The following is a 23179-nucleotide window of genomic DNA, read 5'->3' on the forward strand; positions in this document are numbered from 1 at the left end:
CAAAGTGTATTTTTCTTTAGTTACATAAAACTTACTGGACTGTGAAAGGCATTAAAATTAGATTTGTGCTGAGGTCACTTGGGATGACATCTAAACAGAAGTCTACAAATGTAACCAGACAAGAAGCTAGACAGTCGTACTATTTCTTTGTTGACTTTATGTGTGGGTCTGAGAGCCACCAGCATGAACTCCAGATTATAAATATGATTATTTACTGCAATGACGTACCAACAGTGAGTAACAACGGTTGTTACCCAATGTAGCAACCTCATAGCGAAATTCTAGTCTGCTCTTAGAGGGCTGTCTGAGAGTCAGTGCAGCACTGGCTCTCATGGAAAGCAGACGACACAGCTTTGTGTGGGATGTGGGCGAGATGACACAGAGGGTGACTGGGAGGAGAAGACACGTTATATATGACTCCCCCATAACTCCTCTGCATAGCAGTTGAAAGCAGGAGCAGATTACTGGGGGCAATACATCACATACAATTATATACTTTGACCTCTGGGTGCGGAGTGATGTGGACAACTCTAGCTTCTCTCTCGTCGTGTATTGAAGTCACTCAGAACCCTCTCCTGTATATTTTAGGAAAGCAAAAATGTAATTATAAACACAATATTTATTATTGCATAGAGCAAGTTCTTAGAACATACATTACAAATAACTCTAAATAGTTTTACGTTATTAATATATGCAGATATATGTATTAGTGTAGGCAAATTTAATTTGTGTACAGACCACCCACTATTTCAGTCGTATTTTCTGAATTCTACTTAATAGAATCAGAGTTTCAGATCCCTTCAACCTTAAAACACATACTACTCTGAGAAAACTGCCAGTAAGGAAAACATTCCATTTCCATAGGTATATGCACACAAGTGTATTCAAAGTGTCGGGGGGAATGGGGAATGTTGGTAAACATTTTAAAGTCTAAATGTTGTGTCTATCCACAAACAATCCCAACTGTTTTTCAGACAAATATACATATCTTTCTTACAGTAAATAAATGCTGGAAAATGAAGTGGATGTAGGGCTTCTTTGGTGATGAAATTATAATATTTTAATATCCGATAGAGATTTCTACCCTGAAATTCCTTATCTTTGGATTTCCTAGATATCAGACAGGATGCAAAAGTTTTTTTGTGAGCAGTACTGCTGGGCTCGCCGTAGGTGGCGACGAACAGCACCACGTGGCATTGTCATCACCTCTATAGGTGCCACCTCGATGCAATGTCAGTTCTTTCTGCAGCAGTTAGCACTGATCCAGAGAAGAGCCACCCCTCTGTTATTTGTTGACAGGCCTTTTTCGATGTCTTGTTGACTTCATTTTTTGAGGAGACTTTCCTGCTGGTGTGTCGAGGATGTCCTAGAGAAAGACAGGTTTCAAACTGTGTGGTGCCTGTTACCACACCATGTTGGTTATGGACCCCCATTTAGTGTTTTTGCTGTCTTCAGCACGACCACAACTCCAAGTCGTGCTCGGAGTCTGGGCCATGGCATCAAAGGCTTTGAGGGAGCGGTCCCTGAAGCTGCAAATGGCCCACTAGGTGACGGCGCATCACGTGACCCCTAGGAGGTCTTGCTCCCAATTGAGAGGAACGTCACAGGACTTCTGGAGGAGCCCAAAGTCCTCTTCCCACTCCCGGTCCTCAGGGTATTTGGGAAAGAGGCATAAGAGGCACAAGAAGTCAAAGCGCACTTCGACTTCACCTCATCCGTTAGCCAACGTGACAAATGTCTGTAATGTTATTTTGGCAGCCAGGCATCCCTCTACCAAGATTATAAACGTCTGCCAATTGAAGAAATGTGTAATATATTGTACAGAGAGCCCTATCAACCCACTTTCTGCTTCACTTTCTGATATCCTTCTTTTTATTCTTAATCTTTCCCAGCAGGCCTCTGTTTTGGTTACTCTGAATGGTTACCTTTCCGCTCTATCTGCCTTCTCCCGGATGCATGACCAACCCTCCTTATTTAACTCTCCTTGTTGCCTTTCATTATGCCTCAGTGGGACGTTAATGTGGTTTTTACTTTTTTAATGTGTGCTCCTTTCAAGCTTCAATATCATTGTCCCCTTGGGGTGCTCACACTCAAAACAGCGGGAATAACATCTGCCCAGAGGGTGAGTGAGCTGCAGACTGTCATCCAAGCCTTCTTACTGTGTTTCCTGACAAACATGTGCTTCGCACTAGGGACTTTCCTCCTGAAAGTGGTGACACCATTTCATGGGGGCCAATCTGTCACCTTGCCCACTTTCTATGCACCTTCACATCCCTCTAAAGAAGAGGAGCGACTCCAGCTTCTGGACCCAAAAAAGAGCACTGTTGTTCAACCTTGACTGCACAAAAGAGTTCCAGGTGGATGACCAACTCTTCGTGGGGTATGTTGGTGCACAGAAAGGTCGGGCGGTACAGAAACTATCTCCTGTATCAAAATCTGCTATACATTGGCAAAGAAGCAACCTCCTGAGGGCTTTCAGGCTGATTCCACCAGAGCCAAAGTTGTGACCACTGCATTAGCACATGGAGTCCCAGTCCTGGATGTCTGCCAGGCAGCTTCATTGGCATCACTGTGCATGTTCACCAAACATTACTGCCAGGACAGTCAGGTCTGCAGGAATGGGCATTTTGCTTGTTCGGTAATGCAGGACTTCCAAGTTTAGATAGCTTGTCCACAGCCTGCCACTGGACAGTATTGCTTGGGCATCTATTCGAAGGTAAGGAATCTGCTGCTAGAAATCTTTATCAGATGAACAGGTTACTTACCTTCGGTAGCACTTTATTTGGTAACTAGCTGCATCTTCTTTACCAACCCACCTATCCCCCCCGCACTGCGGACAGTTTTCTAGAGTTAAGGATACTCCATTTCAGGACCCTAGATTGAACCCTCCAGTGTCAGTGCACTTCATGCCCCGTGCTGCTGGCACGGAAAGTCGTGAAAAAGTAACTGTCAGAGCACTGAGGTGTTTATAGGTGACTGCAACAACACTTCCGGCAATGACAACGACACACAGAGCTGACCGACACTACCTACCGGTGCACAGGGGTACTGCTCTCCAAAAATCTTCCCGATCCAGTCTGATACCTGGAAATTTCAAAGGTAAGGAATCTGTGGCCAGATATTGTCTCTGCCAGATAAGGTGTTACCAAAGTTAAGTAACTTGTTTGTTATGTTCTTAATTTGTAAACATGAGCTCGGCGTTTATAGGAAACAAGTGTGGGCGCATAATCCCGTGCTTTAGATAAAGGCACTGCATTGTCTTGCGTGGATTACACCACATTAAATAAAAGCTCCTGTTAGAAATGGGGTCTTTGGTTGGGAGTCAGGTTACCCCCTGTCCAAGCAAGGACCCCCAATCTAGTCAGGGTAAAAGAGAATCACCCTCAGCTAACCCTTGCTTACCCCCTTGGCAGCTTGGCTTAACTTCAGAGTGCTAGGTGTAAAATAATTGTACCACCACACACAGTGACTTAATGAAAACACTACAAAATGACACAACACAGGTTTAGAAAAATAGAAAATATTTATCTAAACAAAATAAGACCAAAACAACAAAAATCCACAATACACGAGTCATCAATTTAAAAGCAAAAAGAGTCTTCATGTAGTTTTAAACATAACACTAACGCAGTTAGCGTGAAAATGTACCTTGGGTGCGTCAAAAATAACCCCGCACGAGCGAGTGTGCGTAATAAAGGGCTTGTGATGCTTCGATTTCACTCACGAGAGAGACCTTGAGTCGTTTCACCTTTAGTCGGGTCGGCGTGTGTCGTTTCTTCTCTCTGCAGGAGAGCGATGCATCGATCTGGTCAGCACTCTCAGCTCCGGGCAGGCCTTGCGTAGTTTTTTACACGCCCAGCGGTGTTTGCATCGGAAATCCATCCGCACGATGATCTGAAAACCATGCAGTGAGGGTTGTGATCTCACCAGCCTCCGTCAGTGATGCTGTGGGTCGTTTCTCCAGCTCCGGGCATCTATCTTTGGGTCGTGTTGCAGGCGAGTGTCTATTTTCAGCCACGAAGCCGGCGGCGTGTTGATTTTTCAGCTGCAGATCGGAGTTGCGTCAATCTTCTCCCCGCACAGCATTCTGTGCGTGGATTTCTCACTCTTGGGCTGCCAGCTTCTCCTTTCAGGGTCCCAGGAACTGGATGGGCACCACTTGGAAGAGTAGGAGTCTCTCCAGAGACTCCAGATGCTGGCAGACAGAAGTCTTTGCTGGCCCTGAGACTTCAAATAACAGGAGGCAAGCTCTAAATCAAGCCCTTGGAGAGTTCTTCACAATAAGGAAGGCAACACAAAGTCCAGTCTTTGTCCTCTAGCACAGGCAGACGCAGCAACTGCAGGATAGCTCCACAAAGCACAGTCACAGGCAGGGCAGCTATTCTTCCTCAGCTCTTCTCCAGGCAGAGGTTCCACTTGGTTTCCAGAAGTGTTCTAAAGTGTGGGATTTTGGGTGCCCTTCTTATACCCATTTTCTCCTTTGAAGTAGGCCTACTTCAAAGCAAAGTCTCTCTTGATTGGGGCCTGGCCTGGGCAAGGCAGGATTTCACAAACACTCACCAGGGGGTTGGAGACTGCATTGTGTGAGGGCAGGCACAGCCCTTTCAGATGTGAGTGACCACTCCCCCCACCATCCCTCTTAGTAGAGATGGCTCATCAGGAAATGCAGACTACACTCCATCTCCCTTTGCGTCACTGTCTAGTGTGAGGTGCAACTAGCCCAACTGTCAAACTGACCCGGACAGGGAATCCACAAACAGGCAGAGTCACAGAAATGGTACAAGCAAGAAAATGCTCACTTTCTAAAATTGGCATTTTCAAACGCACAAACTTAAAATCAACCTTACTAAAAGATGTATTTTTAAATTGTGAGCTCAGAGACCCCAAACTACACTTGTCCATCCGCTCCCAAAGGGAATCTACACTTTAATCATATTTAAAGGAAGCCCCCATGTTAACCTATGAGAGGGACAGGCCTTGCAACAGTGGAAAACGAATTTAGTAATATTTCACTGTCAGTACATATAAAACACATTACTATAAGTCCTACATTAACCATACACTTCACCCTGCCCTTAGGGCTACCTAGGTCCCACCTTAAGGGTGTCTTACATGTAAGAAAAGAGAAGGTTTAGGCCTGGCAAGTGGGTACACTTGCCAAGTCGAATTTACAGTTAATGCTGTGCTCACAGAAACTGCAGTAGCAGGTCTCAGACATGATTACAGAGCTACTTATGTGGGTGGCACAACCAGTGCTGCAGGCCCACTAGTAGCATTTTATTTATAGGTCCTGGGCACCTCTAGTGCACTGTACTAGGGACTTACTAGTAAATCAAATATGCCAATTGTGGATAAGCCAATTACATACACATTATGTACGGGAGCACTTGCACTTTAGCACTGGTTAGCAGTGGTAAAGTGCCCAGAGTAACAAAAACTGCAAAAACAGAGTCCTGCACACATCAACAACCTGAGAAACAGAGGCAAAACGTTAAGGAAGACCACACAAGGGATGAAAAGTCTAACAGCTCCCTAAAATCTTAAGTGAAAGTGTCCCTATCAGTGCTTAATATGAGCTGGTGGTTTCCAGTGCTCGGCACTGGCACTTAATTGTCAACATTGGCACTTATAACAGCTGCCACATGGTGGTGGTGTTTGTGGTATTTAGAGATGAGCAGAATAAGTTATGTAGTACTTTAATATACAATAAAAATAGCTTATGCCTGCCGCCAACCCGTTCTTATAGTCTTAGGGGCCTCAAATAGTCTGGACTGTCACACTTATACACTGGCACTGTCATTGGCATCGCTGGCACTGGCTGTGGGATGTGGAAGCTGCGGAGGCCTCCTGACGAGGGCCCTGACGCTCACTTTGTTATGAATTAAGCACTAGTCCCTGTTAGTCTCAATGTTTCAGCACGTATTCAGCAAGAGATTTCTTTGCACAAAAATATAGTTTCCATACAAGAGAGCAACCGTTTTTAGCCCTACCCCAAAACCTGATGATTTTCTTCCATTGTAAAACCTGGTGGGTTAGGGTTATGTTATGGCTTTCACTCTTTTTTTTCACAGGTGCAAAGAAAGGATTTTTGTACTTCCTTAAAACGTGTAACTTCATATAAAAAGTAAGTTTATGGCTCCTGATGGAACTGTGCGAATGTGCCTTTGTGTCCATGCTGAGGCTAGCACATATTTCACATAGGTTTGTCGTACATGCACAATGGATGTCTTATGCTCCAAGAGGGAGACAGTGTTGCATTGTCATATGCCTATTACTCAGGAACATAATATCAATCAAACTCCATGACATGTTGAGTACAAAATAAATTTTTACAAAACTGTCCGCCATAATATGCTGTAGGAAGGATAAACTCGTCATGATAACCCACAGCCGTCTCAGCCCTCCTCTGGACCTTCATAGAGAGAATCCATCACAGAATCAAATACAAACACCATTGATGGAAATCATTTAGATTCCTAAATCGCCTGTAATTAGAAATGATCTGCTAGTTAATGAATACTGAAAGCACTCCAATTAAAGAGAACGCACAGCACGGCGGGGGGATGAGTCTCTGTAGGGGAACTGTTTGCAGTGGTAACGTTATAGATGACCTTCCGTGGCCTTGCTTTTCAAAGACGCTTCGACGCATCAAGCTCAGCTACCGAATTTGCCCCAGCAGCCTGTCCAACGCTGTAACAGTCTATTTTTTGTTAATTAGGCTTCGCTTGGCACGTACTGCAGTTAAAAGTATAGCCTACATTTGCATAATGGTGTTCTGTGATTATGCTGGCGCAGCTACTGTAAATAATGGCGCTACCGAAACAGAACTTTATTCAAGGGTCTAATTGCAAGCATCAAGGAGGCGGAGCACCCTATTTGTCTTAAAATCGCAGCGCTGTTGATTTCCCCTGAGAGTACCCAGGCATTGCAGCGCACCCCACGTTCTTTACTTTAGCGACAATAGTGCATTTTAAGAGGAGGGACAATGAGCTGTGAGATTCAGTCTTATATTAGTTCAGCTTTTTCATTTTGAAGTCAGTGATTACTATGTTATGCTGCTTTTCCGTGATAGTGGTCACAGGATCCGTGCCATCCTGTAATTTCAGTGTGGGTTACTAAAGCCAAGGATCTCCTCTTAAGATAGGCCACATGGATTCCTGTACTGGCCAAAGTCAAAAGCACTAACGGGTACCACACTTTGCAGCAGGTGTAACCAAACGTGCACTGTTGAAAGGCAGAAACAGGTAATACCACAGGAGCTCAAGTACATCTGGAAACAGACTCATTAAGTCACTCCGAATATGTAAGTCAGACACTAACGGGGTGGGAAGAGAGTGCTGGGGCCTGCACTGCGGAGAGCATCTGGGGCGGTCGAGGCACGGAGAGAGATGACTACGTCGGAATGCAGAGCCCAACTGTGGTCTGAGTTTCATGGCGAGCTGCCGTAGTGCAGTCGAGGCCAAGAGAATAGAGGAAAACTGCTTGTTTGTGAAGGTTTTTCTTGCAAGTGAGTTAAAAACACATTTTCACTTAATGAAATACTGTTCTACCCATTTCCGACTTTTCTAGATGGTTTGTGATGAGGCATTGTCTAATAACACATTAACCACGTGAATCTAAAATCTGTTGAGGAAACAAACTTGCGAACAGCTAACAAGGTTAGAAAAGATTACGAGGAGCCACTTAACTATTTTATTTACGTCACTGAAGACGGCACGTTCACTTTTTGAATAATTTCCATTAATTAAACTGATTGCATGAAAAAGCATTGCAAAGACTCTTAAAAATCGGACTCTATACTAGACATGGGTGGGCCGGGAGTTAATTGGAGCTGGTGCAACTAAATAAGCAGACAAAATAATCTAGAATGGCCCTTGTTGTTACATAAACGAGTTAGAATTTTATTCACAAACATAGTATCTCATTTCATAATTCATCCAGGGCTCAATGCATTATTGTATTTTGCGGTTGCAAACCCACGCTTTTTGATTCGAAAAATCAGTCTTTACGATGGCAAAATGCAAGGATGCAGTGTATAAAAGGCATTTTAGGAGGTGGAAAATGTGTGGCACATTACGAAATACAATTAGGAAGGGGAGTGAAAGGGGCGTCCCCTTCTTATTGTGATAGGGCACAGGGTATTTGATCAACAAATAATAAGCTGTCCCAGTGGAAGAGCGTCCCCTTTGTGATGCATGTCGTGTATGATGCATGTCGTGTATACTAGGGAGGCACAGGCAGTGGTCAAGGATCCACTGTCTATTTCCTCCCATGACATCCCAAATGTAAAAAAAAAAAGGATACTTAAAAAAAAACCAGTACGTTTACTGTTTGGCATTTGATATGCAGGGATAGAAGGCTAGAGTGTTACTGTTCTTGCATGGTACCATCCTTGCATTCACAGCAACTTGCAGGGGCTCACAAACAGCAACCTACCTAATTAGTTCTCATGGTGCAGGTCCTTTGTGACTCTACAAATGGCAATTTGCGATGAAAACTCTTGTACATTGGCTGCAGTACAAATTGCATTCCTGTTCATAAACCAGTCAGTGTGTAATTAGTACATCTTTGTTTTGGAACAGGGATTAGGGCATTGGGCCCCTAGCGCTTTCTTCACCTATTGGTGCCAAGCAGTCTCTAGTCCCAACCACTCCCGAAGGTTGTTATGCAAACATTCGATAACAATACCTTCTTACTCATTTGTAACCTTTTTTCCAAGGATCAAGCACAAGATCTCCCAGATAGTTTATTTTTAACCGGGATTTTTTTTTTAAACAATGCATGAAAGAAAGATAATATAAGCAAGCTTTTATATTTTTACAATTCTGGGATGCTTGATGTTCACAGGTAAAGCATACACAAAAAGTGATAGATGGAATATGAATTTATCTCAGCCACTAGTAATTGATTAGGGCCGCATCCCAGTCCATCATCATTTTGCACAATATGCCACCTCAGCTTGGACCCAGCCATGTACAAATCAGTCTTGACCCTGATCCAGTGGGAGCAGTCAAGCCCGGACTGCCAGGCAGGGACAGTGCACCAGTCAGTTTATTGTGCTCCCCATGGCCCCCACCTGCCAAATCCCTTTAGCATGCCCTCAGTGTAGCACATCTATCCGGTTGGAGGCAGAATTCAGACTTCTTCTTTTTTTGTTTAACCTGGTTGGAAGCCAATAACATTAGACAATAGGACTCTGCAGATTACACACAAAGGCTATGCCCAATCCTTCAAGTCCTGTCTGGTACACCTTCCACCATCCACAGAATGACTGATGGAGGTACAACCTTCCATCTTACAGAAGGAAGTACTAGCCCTTTTGGTCATTGCGAGGGTACCTGCATTGGTAGTGGGCCGTGGTTGTTCTCCCACTACTTCCTGGTGCCAAAGAAGGACAGAAGTAGTCATTCCATTTTAGACATGCACTCTCAGTGCCTTCCTTTGGAAAGACACATTCAAGATGCTCACTCTGGCCCAGGTCCTATCAACCCGGGAGGCTGAATGGTAGTGTTGGACCTGCAGGACGCTTATATTCATACCCACATTCTGTTGGCCAACAGGTGCCATTTGTGTTTCATAGTGAGACAGGAGCCCCTCTGGTGTTCACAAACGTGATGGCGGCACATGTTCGGAGTTCAGGGGCTCAAGTCATCCCCTGTCTTGATGATTGGCTGCTTTACGTCGACTCACCCCAAGCAGTGGCCACCCACCTTCAGACTACGGCGAACCTCCTGATGTCCTTGTGGTTCACAATCAATGTGCCAAAGTCACACCTGAACCCTTCTCAGATACTCCCTTCCGTCTGAACCATTCAGGATACAGTGTGGTTTTGTGCTTTACGTCTGGAAAGGAGATTCCAGGACATTCAGGCTATGATCCTGATGTTTCATCCTCTGTCATGGATTTGTCAGAGTAACTCTGAGACTGCTGGATGTTATGGTCTCTTGCATCCTGCAGATTAAGCACACCATGTTACATATCCATGCTCTGCAGTAGCATCTGAAGTCCTAGTGGGCCCAACATAAAGGAGATCACATCTGATCATTTCCAGATATTGGAGGAAACTGCAAAAATCTTGCAGTGGTGGTTGCTGGACAGCGATTGAGTCAGTGGCACACACCTTTCCCTACCCGACCCAGAGCTGACAGTCATAACAGATCCATCATTTCTGGTTTGGGGCAGTCACCTTGGAGAGATGGAAATCAGAAGTCACTGGTGGAGACCCAGCTCCATATCAACCTTCTGAAGCTGAGGGCCATCAGCTTTGCATTGAAAGCCTTCCTGCCCTTTATCAAGGGAAGGCTGGTGCCAGTACTCACAGACAGCACCGCCACCATTTGATATTACATCAAACAGAGTGGGATGGGGTCTGTGACCTTTTGCCTGCATCTCTAATTTGGATGTGGCTCCACCTACAGTGGGTCTCCAGAATCTTATACACCTTTCTCCCCATACCTCTTCTTCCCGAGTTCTGGAGAAGATCAAGAATGACTGGGACCAAGTCATCCTAGTGACCCTGCATTGAGTACATAGAGTATGGTATCCAGATCTCCTAGCTATGAGCATCTGTCTTCCTATCAGTCTGCCCCTCCAAGGATCTGCTGTCAGAACAGCAGGGTAGGGACTTACACTTGGCCATCCTCCATCTCTACTTTAATGCTTGGAGATTGGATGGCGATAGCTGAAGACTTTTAACCTTCCTACAAAGGTTGTTGATGTCATTGTGGCAGCCAGGCATCCCTCAATAAAAACTATACACTTTTCACTGGGAATAATTTGAGGTCTGGTGGGCATACAACAGATAGCATCCCTTCAGGCCAATTTGTCTGGTGTTTTGTTGTTTATCTCCCTCACCCAACATGGCTTTGCTTTGGGCACAGTCTAGAAGTACCTTTCAGTTTTTCTGGCCTTTTTACTGTTGCCTTACCAGCCCTCTTTACTTAACTTACTTGTTGTGATGCATTTTTTAAAGAACTCCAATGTTTGTTTCCTTCTTCTCCCTTTATTATGCGGCAAAGGTATCTTTACCTGGTTCTCACATATTTAATGTATACTCCATTGAGCTTTTACACAGCTGTATGTTGTGATTTCTCACCCTCAAGACAATGTTCCTCATTGCCATAACATCAATGTGATGAGTGAGTGAGCTCCAAGCTCTTTGTGTCAACCCGAAGTAAACCACCTTCTTACCAGACCATCTTGTTTTGTATACTAGAGCATCCTTTCTTTCCAAAGTAGTGACGCAGTTTCACAACAGTCAAATCATCACCTTACTGGCATTCTATGCTTTGCCTCACCCCTCTAATGAAGAGGTGAGACTGCATCACCTAGACCTCAAAAGAGCGCTCAGCGTTTACATTGATCATGCCAGAGAACATAGAGTTGACATTCAGCTCTTTATAGGGTTTTTGTAGGAGCAAAGAAGAGAAATACTTTGCAGAAAAGGGCCATATCACTGAATCATGCTCTGCATAAAGGTCTGCTATGCACTGGCTAAGAAGCAGCCCCCGGAATGGCTCATCCCACCATAGCCAAGCCTGCTAGAAATGCATTGGCACATGGACTTTCTGAGGTGGACATTTGCCTGGCAGCTATGTGGGTGTCTCTTCACACTTTCACAAAGCAATTCTGTCTAGACAGCCAGGTTTGCAGAGAGGGGAATTTAGTCCCCTCAGTCCTACAGTACTTTTTGGTTTGAGCCGGTTCACCGACCCACCTCAGAATAGGTATTGCTTTGGTAGCTATTCCAAAGGTGAGATATTTACAGTTAGAAGTCTCTTATCAGAAGAACAAGTTAAGTACTTTTGATAAGGCTCTTTCTAACAGAGGCTGTATCTAACCCCAGATTCCTCAATGACCCAGACATCATCTCTGTTCTGTGAATTGAACTCTATCACAAAAAAGATTCCATGTTTTGGAATCTACACACAAATCGATTCCAGTTTGTTTTTGGGGCACTCCGTTTGGGGGCACAGACAGTCTCGAAAGCAACTCAACATCAGTGCACAGGAGTGGCACCTATCATGGCTCCATATGTCCTCTCCAGAGAAAAAACTGTCGCTGTGAAGCCGAACAGTGTCACCTACCATCTTATGCCTGGGGAAACATTCAAAAGGTGAAGAATCTGAAGTTAGTGTCTTTACTAGAAAGAGTGTTACTAAAGGTAAAAAGCTTGTTCTTCACTCTCATAGATCTCATCACAGGTCCCAATCTGTAGATGCATCAGTTCATCCACAGTGGCCCCGTAGAGTCACAAACGAGCACTAGTACCAGCAATCAACCAACCCTTCCACCATTACTGGAAACTAAGATAAAACAGAATTCAACCGCTGAAATGACAGATGTACCCCTAGTCAGAGACCAACAGCCTCTCATTCTCTTATTGGGTTCCTACACAAGAGGAGGGTCCCTTATCCAGATTCACTCCATCCTTTGAGCTAGGGGACATGGAACTGTCACTGTGGTCTACCTAACACTAACATGAAACAACAATCTGTTATGTAAAGCACTTGCTAAATGGTAAAGCAGTTTTTTTTGGCACTGATAACTGTTTGGTGTTGCCTAATGCTCATTTTATTGGCCTTAGAAGGATGAAAATATTTTGAGCACACAGATATGCCCAGATTGCTACAGTGGAAGATTTCATGTGCTGAACTAAAAGGCTGAATATCCCATGTAGCAAGCCAAATTTAATTGACCATAGAGTGGCACTTTGAGTAGACATTCCATACCAGGAGGTTGCAAGGTGGCAGATCTTGTCACATGTATTGTGTCAGTGCTAGCAACCGCCTTGTCCCCTCAAGAAGAGGTACATCACACAGCCTACAATTGTAATCCAAACATGTACAGGTCCACTTTATTGAAACTCTGGGTGGGCAAGCAGCTACCTGCCCTCAGCTACCATTTCTAGAGAAGAGGGAAGGTATTATCTGTGCATTTGTAAGAACCTTTAAACAAAATGCTTTTTGAAAACCTCTCAATATGAATGTCACTATGCAGCATGTCCACCTGGCCAGTTAGCTTGCATGGCGCAAGTAGCAGTAATAAATGATGCATCCTGAACACTGTGATAAACCACTGTGTTCTCCCTCCATGCATAAACTGGAAAGCAGCACAATTCCAGCCCACCTGTACAGCTACATGTGAGTCTTTTGTCCTCTGTGGTCATTTTGGGGATGAGGAGATTAATAAACCTCTTCCCCCAATCTCTGGCACCCCTCAAGAACACAGAGAACACATATGAATAGACAGTTGAATGCTGATGAAATAGCCCCCCAGGCATAAACATTGTAGAAGAATACAGCAAAACGCTTTCCAATTCTCCATGATGGATCTGTTAGCACAAGGATGTTTGCTGGCTGAGATTAAACGAATGGCCTTGTTTGTCCTGTGGTGCCCTAATCACAAAATCAGCCTCTTTAACAAAAGGAAGCTTAGTTTTGGTCATGTTGTCGTTGAGGCAACCGTGGGAGAGCACTATTATTGTTGTGGAAAGGACAGAAGAGCAAGTCCTAATTTTATCAGCACACTTGAAAAACAAGAACAAACACTTGCTTTAGGTTGAATTGGACTTCATCTATTCAAGCAAACTCCACACCTATTTATTTGATGGCATAGTTCCAAAAGATGTTTCACTGCACAAAAATAGAACCATCTCACCTAAACTTGCAAACTTTTTTAACGTTTATAAATTTCCATATCTCCAATGAGATTGACAAATTCACATTCCCCAGAAAACAGACTCAACTTGTGCTCCTCTTGTGAAGAGATCCACAAAAAGAGAGTATAAGAATTTTGATAAATCCAAAGTGATAGAGAATGTTACCTCCTCATAATACAACTTGCGCAGGCAGGAGGACCAGGAAACTGATCCCATTTTCTGCATTCTTAATGGAGGTTGAATCAGAAATTGCACATGTGCTGCAAATATATACCATAAATGGTGCTTAATTACTCAAAGGGGCATAATGGCGTAATTTTGGTAATTTCATGTAACAAGCGTATTGGAAAATTTGAAAGACGTGTGTTTACATTGGCTTAATTTCAATTTTGGCTAGGCCTAGTTGCTTTTCTTCCAATTAGCTAAGCATGTGGTAAGTCTAGTACTATGATTGTTTACTCTAAAAGCACTACTAGAGCTGGGAAAACCTTTCAAAAGGATGGAAATGGCCATTGTCAAATGCTTACACCTTTAAACTACCTATGGGGATCATTTTTCCAAACGGTTGTAGTTCATGCAGCCTATTAACATGAAACATTGCCTCTGAAGCATCACATGTGGTGGCCAGGACGTTTATTGATGTTTTTACAAGTGTGAGGGAATGCAAGACATTTCATGAAAAACAAACAAAGTGTCACCATACAATTGTTTGTAGTGAATATTTTTATTGGTGTTTTATCAACTGGCAAACAGTAAACAACTTATCCCACAATACCCTCCCTTTGCCCCCTCCCCGTGTGTCCGCTCCATTTCCTGTGTTTCATCTTCCCCTCTGGCCATTGTCGTTTATGGTCATTCTTACTCCTTGCATGAAACAATTTGAGACTGTAAAAGTGTCACTGGGACTAGTCCTCTGCTGCATCCGATTCCTCTGACGATGTGCTTTGTTCCCCGGAGCCAGATTGTGGATTTTTCAGGCGATCCAGGAGGTGGTCCCATTGTTGAGCCCCATCCGCATTCCCCACCCCTTTCACCACTTCCTGGTGCAGGACCCTTCCCTCTGCTTCAGCCCATTTGACGGGTGTGTCCCTACATCTAGGTGTCTGCTGGCCTCTGGGGTCTTTCCAGTGCATTGTGATCTCCCTCTTCGCGAGTATCAGAGCTAAATCTATATACCTGTTTATGACTCTTTTCAGGCGGGGTCTGGGAAATCCCCCCAATAATGCCACTGTCGGGGTAAACAGGAGTTTTCTACCCGTTATCACTTCGATGTTATTGAATATGTCTCCCCAATATGGTGTCACTACTCTGCATTTCCAGAGCATACGTATTAGGTCAGCTTCTTGGTGTGCGCACCTAGGGCATGCACTATTTGTAGTGTTATACATTGATGCTATTTTTGCGGGGCTGAGGTAAGTTCTATGAAATATGTACAGATTAATTAGCTTGAAGCAGGCATTTCTGGAGACTTTATACACGTGTTGTAATTTGTCCCCATTGTGAGTCAGCTATCTATTCCCCAGTGTCAGTTTGCCATTGGGTCCTCAATCTGTCTAGGGGGAGTAGTGTATCTTTTTGCAATGCTTTGTATAGTGTTGATATTGTTTTCTTGTCCCCTCCAGTTGTGCAAATGGTATGACATCCAGCATGTGTGAGGGGTTCCTTAGTTCCCTGTTTCCAGAGTCGTTGAATTAATGCTGTGAGAGCTCTGTGCGTGAGGAACAGCCCCGCTGGTGCTCCACATTGGATCATTAAGTCTCCATATGTCATCAGTCCCCCGTCTTTGAAAAGGTCCCCCAACGAAGTGACACCGCATACCCCAAGTTTTGTGAGTCCCACGATGTTGCTGCCCCCAGGTAGTACGGTCAGGCTGGTCAAAGGGAGGTTCGGTAAGTATGGGAGTGAGGTTTGTGTGCGCTGTAAGCTGCGTTTCCATCAGTAGTTCAGTACCTGCGTCTCTAATGAGCCCGTCCCGCGCCTCCCGCCGGGTGTGAGAAGTATCCTTGCAATGACTGTAGCGGGGAGCTCTCCTGTGTGCCCCTCCGAGTCGTTCAGGGAGGCTGCATGCCATTCCTTGGTTAGCCACGGAAGTTGCCCCGCTAAGTTGTATAAATCCATATCGGGAGCTGTCAGCCCCCCTTCTATTGTCGGTCTCTGGAGTTTGTGTAAAGCTAATCTGTGATGTCCAGCCACCCAGATAAAGCTAGTAAGAATTGAGTCAATCTCTCTGAAGATTGGGCAGGGGGTTATTACAGGTATGGTCGAAAAACCGTATAGCACCATCGGTAGGGCCACCATCTTCACCAGCGCCACCCGGCCAGTCACTGATAGAGGTAATGTCTTCCAGAATTGAGTATCTGTTCTTAACTTCCGAATCGCCTTGTTTATGTTGCCTTCCAACAGGTCCGTTTTGTCGTGGTATATATTGATGCCTAAGTAACGGAATATGGATGGGGACCAGCCCAGGCCCTGTCCCTGAGTGACCTGGGGTGCACCTTGCCGTAGAGGGTAAAGGAGGGACTTCTGCCAGTTTATGTGGAGTCCCGACATGCCCCCAAACGCCATTGCTCCAGGTAACTCTATATTCGGGTCCTGTAGGAATATTAGCATGTCATCCGCATATAGCGCAATTTTGTGTGTCTGCTCTCCTATAGTTAATCCCTCATAGTGCCCTCCAGTTCTGGCCATCTGTGCCAATGGCTCCATAGCAAAGGCAAAGAGCAGGGGTGACAGTGAGCATCCCTGTCGTGTGCCCCTTCCAATTTTATACGATCTCGAAATTGTCCTGCCCGTGCAAACTCGTGCTGTGGGGGTGGAGTATAGTAGTTTTATCCACCCAAGGAACCCCTGTCCTAGACCCATTTGCAGCATTATTATTTCCAAGTAATCCCATCTGAGACTGTCAAATGCTTTCTCGATATCTACCACTATTATTGCTGTCGTAGTAAGGTTTGGGGAACCCGATTGCATTATTTTAATTAGTCTCCTGATGTTTGTGGCAGTGCTACGATTAGGGATAAAGCCTGTTTGATCTGCGTGAGTTAATTGCTCCATATGGGGCAACAATCTCAATATTTTGTAGTCCATGTTGAGCATGGATAGGGGGCGATAGGAACATATATCTGTTGGCAGGCGGCCCTGCTTCGGCAAAGGGACCACAATGGCTTCATTCATGGATGGGGACAGACTTACGGTTGCAAGCGCCTCTTTATAGAGATCACTCAATCTCGGTGCCAGGAGATCTACATACGTTTTTTAAAATCACGCCGGTAGGCCATCTGCCCCGGGCACCTTCCCCCTGGCCATCACCTATACTGCTGCCATCACCTCCTGAGGAGTTATCAATCCCCCCAATTTTTGTTGGTCCGTCCTGCTCAAGGTGGGAAGCTGGGTATTAGCAATGCTCCGTAACTGCTCAGGCGCCAGAGGTGTCACGGGTGGGGCATAAAGAGTCGAGTAGTAGTCGGTAAAGTTACAATTAATCTCACCTTGTCCATATAGACTCCATCCCAATGGGTCCACTATTTCCGTCACTAATGATTGCTGTCTTGGCGGGGCTGCGAGCCAAGCCAGCAGTGCACCCGCTCTGTCTCCTTCTGCGTGTTGTCTAGTTATGTATTTTTTATAATCAAAACATCGAAGTTTCTCCAGAGCTACTGCTATTTTGTTCTTAGTCTCGGATATATTCGAGGCAAGTTCTGGTTCATCTGGTCTGTTACGTTCCAGGGTTCTTAATTCTGTCTCAAGTTTATCAATTTCTCCCCCCAAGGATTTCCTGACCCCCGTTATCCCCGATATGCATTGACCACTTATCGTCACCTTGAAAGCTTCCCACTCTTGGACTCGGGAGGATGCGGAGCCCTGGTTGTGCATAAAGTATTCTTTGATCGTGTCTCTAAGATGTTGTCGGAAAGCACTGTCTTCCAGTGCTTCGGCATTAAGTCTCCAATCAGGTATCTGGGGGCGTTCTCTTTTCCAGTCTAGTATAAGCAGTAGTGGGTTGAGATCTGAGACGGTACAGCAGAGATATTCTGCGCTACGAACTGTACAGTCCACGTCAGGGGATGTTAAAAAGGCGTCCAGGCGGACATGCAGGTCATGCGTGGGCGAATAGAAAGAGTAATCCCTCTCCTGTCGGTGGAGGTGCCTCCAAGTGTCTATCAGGCCCCAGTTCCTTTGCCAGTTAGTAAAACCCCTGGCCGTCTTGGTTATAGGTGAGTGCACTAGGGGTGGGTGGGATCTATCCAGAGAAGTGTCCGCAATACAGTTGAAGTCACCTCCCACGATTGTAGCTTGGGTTAGGTGTGGTCCCCACTTGCATGAAATTGTATTTAGGAAGGTGATTTGGCCTGCCACTAGGACATACCGTCCCTCCTTGTCTATTAGTGTTTCTTTTTTTTGGAATGGGACCCCTGGTCGGATCCATATCAGGACCCCCACGCATAGGCAGAGTATTCTGTGGCGTATACTTGCCCTCTCCATCTCTTCGATAGCGCAGTGACCTCCTTCCCTATAAGATGCGTCTCTTGTAGGATGGCTATGTGTATGCCATGCCTTTTGAGCTGGTTGTATACTTTATACCGCTTATTTATATTATTCAGGCCCCTGACTGTCCAGGTGAGAAGCTTGTAGTCTAATGTCCTATCCATGATCTATGTGGTAATGTGATGCGCGGGTTCTTACACTTCTCGGTGTCTGTCTTGTGTGACAATAGCCAGGGGTCAGGCCAGAGGGTCATATAGCTCGGAGCTTGATCACTTAACCTAAACGTGTGAACTGCTAACAATGCTATTCTTCTTATACCCCAGCTCCCTCTCCCAGGACTGGTTGTATAGCGTTCCCCGTCCAAACCTTCCCAAAATAAGGAAACATTGTGTGTGCAGGCTGAGGGGAGACCCATGCGCTAACCCCATTGCTCCCCCCAAACCCAATTCACCCAGTTGCATAGTCCCCCTCCCAGCTCCCTAACTTTACTTGCTGTTATTGAGTAGCGTCCAGATTTCGGAGTCACGCAGCCTGTCAACCGGTTCCGTTGTGCACTGGCTACCCCGGGATCTGGTAAGTTGTGCGGTCTCCTGGTGCACGGAGCTCCCTTGATGTTTCTGCTCCAGGAGCCACCGCCTTGAGTAGTGTTCCTTGGGGCATGTGGTTAAGTCTCCTGTTACTCAAAAGATTACATCAGATGTTCTAGGTGTGATTTTGGGCAGGTTTGTGGTCGAGTCTAGTGATGAGCAGGAGGCACTATGGGACAAAAAGTCCCGGTCTGACTGGATCTCCAATGGGTGTGAGGATGGGGAGCCCTCTTTTCCCAGGGCCACTACTGCTTTCACCGCTTCTTCCCATTCTTGCAGTGCCTGGCGACGAGGTGGGGCAGCTCTGGTAAGGCGTCTCCTTTTCTTCCTGTATGATTCCTTTTGTGCTTTTGCAGTACTTTCCTGGTCTCCCTCCCGTTCAGTCCCAGGGAGTCCCGCCAATTCATGTTGCGGGATGTGAAGAAGAGGGTTCAGTATTTGTGATTATTTTCAATTTAGCTGGGACCAGCATGGCATATCGTATTTCTCTTTCTCTGAGTTGCCGTTTGATTTCTATAAAGTTGGCTCTCTGTTTTTGGGTATCCCTCGAGAAATCTGGGAAGATCATGATCTTCTGGTCCCCCATCACGATCTCCCCCTTCCTCCTTGCTTGAGATAATATTAGGTCTCTGTCTTTGAAGTGTAGCAGCTTCGCTATGATTGGGCACGATCTAGCCCCCGGGGGAGGGGCCCTGGTCGGTACTCTGTGGGCACGTTCTATAGCAAAGTGCTGCGACAGGCCTTCTGGGACTACCTCTCTGCGTATCCATTGTTCCAGGTACGTCTCCAAGTCTGGACCTTCCTGTTCTGCCTTCTCGGGGAGACCAACCAGGCACAGGTTGTTTCTCCTCGCCCTGTTTTCGGCATCCTCAGCATGCGCTTCCAATGTTAAGCGCAGGTCCTGGGGCCAGTAGGACCCCCTTCTCTGTGCCCCCCGTGACCCTGAGGTCAGGGGGGAGCTCTCCAGTTCGCAGAGCTCTGGGATGGGTCAGGGGCAACGCCTCTGGGCCGGCGCCTCCGGCCCGTGTCGGCATGTGCTAGCCCCACTGTTCACTGTGTCCCGTCCAGGCTGCAGCGATACAGATATATGGTCCAGTCTACTCTCCCCAGAGCAGGGGAGGAAGTGGGGAGTCTTCCCCCTCCTCAGGCTCCCCTTCGCCAACCGCCCAGTTTTAGGCGAGGGCCCAGGGACAGGAGCTCCCCTCCGCCTCACCATCGCGGGCTCTTGTAGCAGCCCTCCCCCCCCCACACATCCAGGGCCGGGGAGGGAAACCCACCTCGTTCCAGATTTCCAGAGAGGGCCGGGGTGGCGCCGCCACGCCAGCGCTGGGGCTCGTCACCCGCTTGATGCGCCCATCCACGGTGCCCCTTCCGATTTCCCGTCTGGGTCCCGGACACGCAGACATGCGGTCCGATCAGCTCCCCTCAGTCGCCAGCTGCGCTTCCCCACACGGAAGCTGCTTCTCATCGCCCGGGCCCGGCCTCATGTGCTGCACACTCCCGGAGCCGCGATTTTGTCGGACGGCCCCATCGCGCTGTTCGGGCCGTCCGCACTGCTAATACTGTCCGGGCGCCTCGCCACACGACCAGCGGGTGCTCCAGGGGTACCCCCACTCACTTCAACATTTCTCAAGTGAGAGCCAGGGGTCAGGGAAGTAGGATTGATGCATATTGGGTGTAGGCCAACGGGAGCTACGCTTTACGCGTGCTGCTCCATTGGCCTCAGCCACGCCCCTCTGTGTCGCCATACATGATGGCAATGTTGAATGTGTGTATAGTTACCTATCCATCTCTGGCTGATGGGTTTATGGAGATATTCCACAATATCCTGCAAGACATGGTAGAGTCCCTGGAAGCACACTTGAGGGGAAAGTAGAACACCCTCTTTCCTTCTAGGAAATAAAATACCATTGTCAACTTGGAACTGTTTCTGTAGACCCCTTCTTAAGCAGTGCTGTCGCCACTTTAATAAAGATGTTTATGTTGGGAGGAAGATGGGGGTTCGTAAGTTTTTCAATGCATTTTTGCTGAAAGAAAAATGCAGGATTGTTACCTCTGAATCAGCTACTTCAGGAGCAGTATTAGATGGGGTCCCTAGAAGTCTAGGAAGCATACTTCCATATTCCAATCAGGACATGTCAGAGTATGGGATGTTAGTGGTGAATGATGAGCATTATCAGTTTGCTGGTGTGGCCTCTCCTCAGCCCCCAGAGAATTCACAATTGCATTCGCGCTCTGACTTCATTACCATGGTAATAGTCTTTATTCATATTTCGACGAGTGGCCTCTAAAGGATACTTCTCCTTAATAACTCGCTCAGCGTCTACTGTTTTCGGACACACAGTATGAACTTATCGATCAAGGCCTAAGGTTGCCTTTCTTCTAAGCATGATCTAAAATTTATCGATGTGGTTCTGAATATAGAATTTTTTTTAGCCTTACTTCTCTTGAGAATGTTCAGTGGATGTTTGTTTTGTTGTTATTTTTTTGGGGGAAAAAAAACAGTTCAGCCAACGAAATTGTTTCTCCGCCTTTTAGGTTTCATGGCATTTTTTTTTTTAATAATTCCACACTCTAGTCAAGGGATGCGTACAAAGTAATGAAGTCTCCCCTTCTGTTCGGAATGTTTTCGAAAAGCTTGCAGGGCAGGTTCCCTCCTGCTTTCTTTTTGGTACCTGCGTGAAAATGGAATTTGATTCTCACTTTTCTTATGGGGCACCCATACTTCTTCATTCTTGTTTGTTAATGCACCTAACTCCTAAACCAGTATCTTTGCCTACTGTAGCAACTGCTTTGAAACTAAGCGACCTTCATTCACTATTAGCCTATTTTCTTTTGACTATTTGTTCTATACATACATTTAAAAGTAAAAGCTTATTTTCTTACTGAAGCGTTGTGATCGTTCTGTTGATCTGTTGAAGTTTATTTTGCTTTTACTAAGGTGCTGTCTAACTGAGCCGTTTGGTTGAGCTGGTATTGGGTTATTTTTGCTTTCTTTGTTATTGTTTGGCCATTCACCTGAAAGAGGTGAAACTTCAGAGCTTCCATATGACCTTACGTTTTCACTCAGTCCTCCTCCATTTAATTACTGTTGTAAAAGTGTGCGCATAAGAAATCTGCAGGAAGGAGTGTCCATTAGATGAATCTGATACTTATTTTTGTTTACGTTCTTTCTGATTTATGTGCATCTTTTTTTGTAGATTCCTTATCGTCTGCTTCCTTTCTTTGAGTTGGCAATTTCAAATGTCTTATCCTTTCATTTGTGCCACAAGTTTCTGTTCATTTCCGCTGTAGGGCAGGAAAAAAATTAGAGAACAGACTTCACTGGAACTTCTGACGCATTTGACCGGATCTGTGACATTTGATAATTTCCCACAGTTGAAGGTAAAAGGCTCGTGCCGCTGCATATTCAGTCAACCACCACCAGTCGTCCGCTTCCTCTTGCCTCAGGAGAGGAAAGTAGTTACCCTATACCATGGTGGGTGAGACATCTTTGGGATTCAGTCCAACAGTTTTGTACTGTGCTGTAAATTACCACCAGAGGCTTAAATGTTTTAAAATTAGTGTAAAATGTGAAAAAGGGCAGATTTGTACAGCTGTGTGTGTAGTGTGAGGACTTTCCTGCCTAAAGTCATTCAGTGGTTTGCAAAAGTTGCTGTGATGCTCAGTTTATTGTTGGATGCTTAACAATTACTTTAAGACCGAATTAATCTAGTTCTCTCATTTTTTTCTAGTGTCATTTTCCAATCAGACGCTTTTGGGGAATTTTGGTATGGCTTGAATCTGACATCAGAGAAACCAGCGCCAGTTACTTTGCCAGAAATAAGATGTGAACTTGGAAAGTAGGTTGAATTTGTGCATAAAGTGATGTTTTGTTGCTTACTTGTCATATTAAGTGAAGGTGCACCACAAAACCAATGCACAAGTTAAAGTATAACAGTCATATTGCTATACATTGATTACAACATTCTTATTTTGAAATTTCCTTTAAACTTATACTTACCTCTGCTGCATGTTCATAGTATGTCCATTTAAAGTCTGGTCCAAACCGCTTTTCCACTGTAATGCAAATCAGGAATTTGTATCAATAGAAATAAAAGAGGCTTGATTAACAGAGATAATCATTATTCCCACAGAGTAGAAATAACTCTACTTTTGGATGAAGATTTGTGACTTTCGCGGTATTCAGAAAGAACAAAGTAGTTTTGGCTTCAAATACAGTATAGGAACTTTGTAGTTCCGCATACCTCTGTGTCTGGCAGACATTTTCTATTCTTGTCGCCAGAGGGAAAATATCTGTGGCAATACCTCTGTCCCATAAGGTTTGGTGGTGGTCATTCCTCCTTTTTCACCCTATTGAGACACTTACATCAAAAATGTTAGGATGCATTGAATTATTTCTGCTAGATTCCCACCCTGCAAATTTCTATGTGGGCCTTCCAACAAC

General features: G+C 45.4%; 1 protein-coding gene across 1 annotated transcript in view; it reads left to right on the forward strand.

Moving 5' to 3' along the window:
* Window positions 1-23179, forward strand: part of CFAP47 (cilia and flagella associated protein 47) — a 2216809-nt gene that overhangs the window by 1485750 nt on the left and 707880 nt on the right. Inside the window, exon 53 of the mRNA XM_069204610.1 lies at window positions 22467-22574. Within this exon, the coding sequence (XP_069060711.1) occupies window positions 22467-22574 (108 nt within the window). The remainder of the gene's footprint in view (window positions 1-22466; window positions 22575-23179) is intronic.

Source organism: Pleurodeles waltl, chromosome 8 (genome assembly GCF_031143425.1).
Source record: "Pleurodeles waltl isolate 20211129_DDA chromosome 8, aPleWal1.hap1.20221129, whole genome shotgun sequence".
Classification (NCBI taxonomy): domain Eukaryota; kingdom Metazoa; phylum Chordata; class Amphibia; order Caudata; family Salamandridae; genus Pleurodeles; species Pleurodeles waltl.